The 3,761-nt window shown below is 40.8% G+C and overlaps 1 protein-coding gene across 1 annotated transcript; it reads right to left on the bottom strand.

Moving 5' to 3' along the window:
• Positions 1-1,586: 1,586 nt before the first annotated feature.
• Positions 1,587-2,799, bottom strand: LOC110524140 (transcription factor JunD). The gene has a single exon (XM_021603503.3). The coding sequence runs from the start codon at positions 2,645-2,647 to the stop codon at positions 1,826-1,828; it is 822 nt and encodes a 273-aa protein (XP_021459178.2). The 5' UTR covers positions 2,648-2,799; the 3' UTR covers positions 1,587-1,825.
• Between the last annotated feature and the right edge of the window lie 962 nt (positions 2,800-3,761).

The following is a 3,761-nucleotide window of genomic DNA, read 5'->3' as shown; positions in this document are numbered from 1 at the left end:
TATTGCAGTTTTCCTCATTGATGCATGTTCACCACTATCATTATGTAGTGTGCGTCTCACATAGAAATACAGAAGACACACACTCACAAACACAGCAGTTGCACCATCTCATTTGGCTCGTAAACATTGCTTCCAGGAGCCTGCCAGCCCCTGCAACATCACATCTTTTATAGCCCTGGTACTGATGCTGCAAATTCAAAGCAAGCTGGGACCATCTGTTATTCACTGTCTCATAGGTGTCTGGCTACGGTATCTATAGAGTGGTCTCTGAGGCTGCGTTCAAAGCAAGCTGGGACCATCTGTTTCATAGGTGTCAGGCTGTCTACACTAAGGTGTTTATACCGGAGATGACCTTGTCATAAAATTATCCATGAAGCATTATTACAGGTTTGACTTACAAAAACAACACCAACAGTCAACTGTGCTACCACAACTTGGTCATATGCAAACATTTTCATACTGTATAAAGTAACTAAAAGTAGTCTTAATTTTTGCTTTGGACTAAATGATCATACGTAGACCTACCAGCACAATACAACTAATTAGATGACATTTCATATACTTAATCAATACATGAACTCATCTACAGCACAATTTCTTATCCTACCTCATTTGCACATGCTGTATATAGATTTTCCTACTGTATTATTGATTGTATGTTTGTTTATTCCACGTGTAACTCTGTGTTGTTGTATGTGTCCAACTGCTTTGCTTTATCTTGGCCAGGTCGCAGTTGCAGATGAGAACTTGTTCTCAACTAGCCTAACTGGTTAAATAAAGGTGAAATAAAAAAATAAAAAAACTGTAATAGTAAACTGTAAACTTTCTGCAATAGGCCTATCGTATTACACCAGCAGAGGGCACAACACACCATGTTGATACACAATTCGCGGACATATCACAGCAAACGGACATCCTGCGAGGAATGGATACGTTTGTATCCAATATGCTAAATGCTACAATGTCACGATGGAATCCATTCTCCGGACGTGATGCCAGAGTTAGGAGTCAATTTAGGCCTAATAAAGTTGGCTAATATGCAAACTTGTCAAATTCACATAAATAAGTGGAAAAGTGTCCCATGGGAATATTGTACTAAAAAGTGTATTTATATCAAATACATTGTAATGGTGGGTTGGACCCAAGTCATCATTTATTGGACTTTCCAAATATGTATTGAGCAATATCCTTGTGTGCCCCACCCAATCATTTATCCTATTGTGAAAACGCAACTAGCATAAAGGCTTACTGTCGCTTGTGAAGACATTGGTGTGTAGGATCTTGTTTTGTTGCTTCTAAATGAATCAGAAAACTGAACCAACAGACAGCAAAACACGTGCCTTGAATTACCAAGCAAGGTTTATTTGATATCTGAATCCAAGTAAAATAGGAATGTGAAGGGAAATATTCAGTGCAACAAAAAGGTGACAACAGTTTCACATTAAGATAACATTGAAATAAGACACTGGAGCATTGAATATAAAATGTACAGGTGTTTGCTTGTAAACGTTAAAAGGGGTAAAAAAAAAAATGTAATTACTTGCACCCAATGACACCCTCTTAGGTAACATTCGAGTTTGTCAATAAACATGCAAATATGTATTTATTCAGTATAAGGCTATGATATAGTAATACAATAATGATGAACTGGTTTGATCCAGTCTTACACACATGATAAAGAATGTGTAAACAGAAAATGTACATTAGTGAAGTCCTTTTAGTCTGTAAAGTCGATGGCTCTACGTGCATAATTGAGATATTTGAGAGCCAACAAGAGAACAGATATTGAGCTTATTTATGCTGGTTGACCAATGTCGTCCTGCGATTAGTACACTTGAACTTGATGTGGCAACAATTGGCATCCGCTGTTCACATGATTCAAAACATTTTGTTTTAGCTGAGCCACTTGATCCCGGAGTACACTTGCCGTTGAGGCTAGGTCAGTGTTTTGAGTTTTTAGGTTATTGACTTTGTCTTCGAGTCTGGATATCCTCTCCAGTTTCCTCTTTCGGCACTTGGACGCAGCAATTCTATTCCGCAGCTTTTTCCTCTCGGCTTTAATGCGCTCCTGTGTGTCCATGTTGATAGGTGACAGTGGTGGACTGTCGCCGAAGCTGTGCAAGTCAGGGACTGTCTGCGGCTCATCCTTCAAGGATTGCAACCGGGAATGTGCTTGTTGCTGCTGTGTGCCACCTAAATGGTGAGAGGGAGGAGGTGGGAAGGGTACAGTGTCTGTGGAGTAATTGACAGTGGTACCCAAAGGTCCATTACCATAACTGTTCAAGTTCGTATAGACGGGTAAGTCCATGTGTACAGTGACAGGAGCCACGTTGGTACTTAGGTCGAGACTGTTCATTTGAGCGCAAGTCCCCCCGTTCAGCTGGTTCTGTTTGTGTAAGTCCTCCAGAGCCTTGACGAATCCCTCTGCAAACTCCTGTTCGTCAGTTACTGACTTGGGGTAGAGGAACTGAGAGGTCGGTGTTGTTACGACCATTCCGTTGGACTGAATGAGGAGTCTCTCCAGCTCCGGGGAAGCCAGTTTCAGCAGCCCAAGGTCCGGGGAGTTGAGAATGCTCTCGCCGTCGCGGAGATGGGGCTTTAGATTAGTGGCATCTACAAGGTTTAAATTAATGTCATTCTTCATCATATTTTGGTAAAAGACAAAATCTAAGATGACAGCAGCTGTAAAAAGTCAGCAGAGCCTTACGACAGAAAGAGGGGTTCCCATAACCTCTCAGTTGCTGTCGAGGAAAAGATGCGTAATTTGCACATTAAATCAAATGCTCTTTTAAAGTTGCCCTACCCCTTCTCCAAGTTCAGGGTACAAATCACCTTTTGCCTCAAATGTTGTCGTTTTTTCCCTTGTTAATAAACAATTGATAAGAAACAGTCGATGGTTAATCTCCCGACTAGAGGGGTAGAAGTTCCAATGTGTGCGATCGCATGCTGCCGCTACCTTTTCTATCCTCGTAAATTCCATTATGTCACTTCAGAGCGCGCAGATTGGACAGAAATCACGTTTTTTTCGTATTTTATTTGAATACGGGGACGTACTAGCCCCATTGCCATGGAGAAGGCGGGTAAACTGCAAACACTGCGGTGCATTGTGGTTTGATGTCATAGCAAATCTTGGATGGAGGCGTGGGGGTTGGTCAAGGCTTGTTTTCTTCCCTGTTCTATTGCTTTTGCACAGTAAAACAAGTCATTGAGTTCTGTTTGACAAATGTTTTTGCACTAAATACCCTATAACATTATTTTTTACCTTGTCCAAAAAGTGTGGTGTAAGAAGAAAATAGCAAATGGAGAAGATACTAGGACTAAGAGTGTGGTTTTTAGAATGAGCTTTATAAAAACACATGATATATACAGTGCCTTGCGAAAGTATTCGGCCCCCTTGAACTTTGCGACCTTTTGCCACATTTCAGGCTTCAAACAAAGATATAAAACTGTATTTTTTTGTGAAGAATCAACAACAAGTGGGACACAATCATGAAGTGGAACGACATTTATTGGATATTTCAAACTTTTTTAACAAATCAAAAACTGAAAAATTGGGCGTGCAAAATTATTCAGCCCCCTTAAGGTAATACTTTGTAGCGCCACCTTTTGCTGCGATTACAGCTGTAAGTCGCTTGGGGTATGTCTCTATCAGTTTTGCACATCGAGAGACTGAATTTTTTTCCCATTCCTCCTTGCAAAACAGCTCGAGCTCAGTGAGGTTGGATGGAGAGCATTTGTGAACAGCAGTTTTCAGTTCTTTC

Source organism: Oncorhynchus mykiss, chromosome 5 (genome assembly GCF_057628025.1).
Source record: "Oncorhynchus mykiss isolate SJ-2025 chromosome 5, ASM5762802v1, whole genome shotgun sequence".
In the NCBI taxonomy this organism is placed as follows: Eukaryota; Metazoa; Chordata; class Actinopteri; order Salmoniformes; family Salmonidae; genus Oncorhynchus; species Oncorhynchus mykiss.
The sequence above is the reverse complement of the archived record's forward strand: the minus strand, read 5'-3'. Positions and strand labels throughout refer to the sequence as shown.

Coding starts and splice junctions, on each gene's coding strand:
- LOC110524140 (XM_021603503.3), bottom strand. CDS start 2,647: ATGATGAAGAATGACATTAATTTAAACCTTGTAGATGCCACTAATCTA.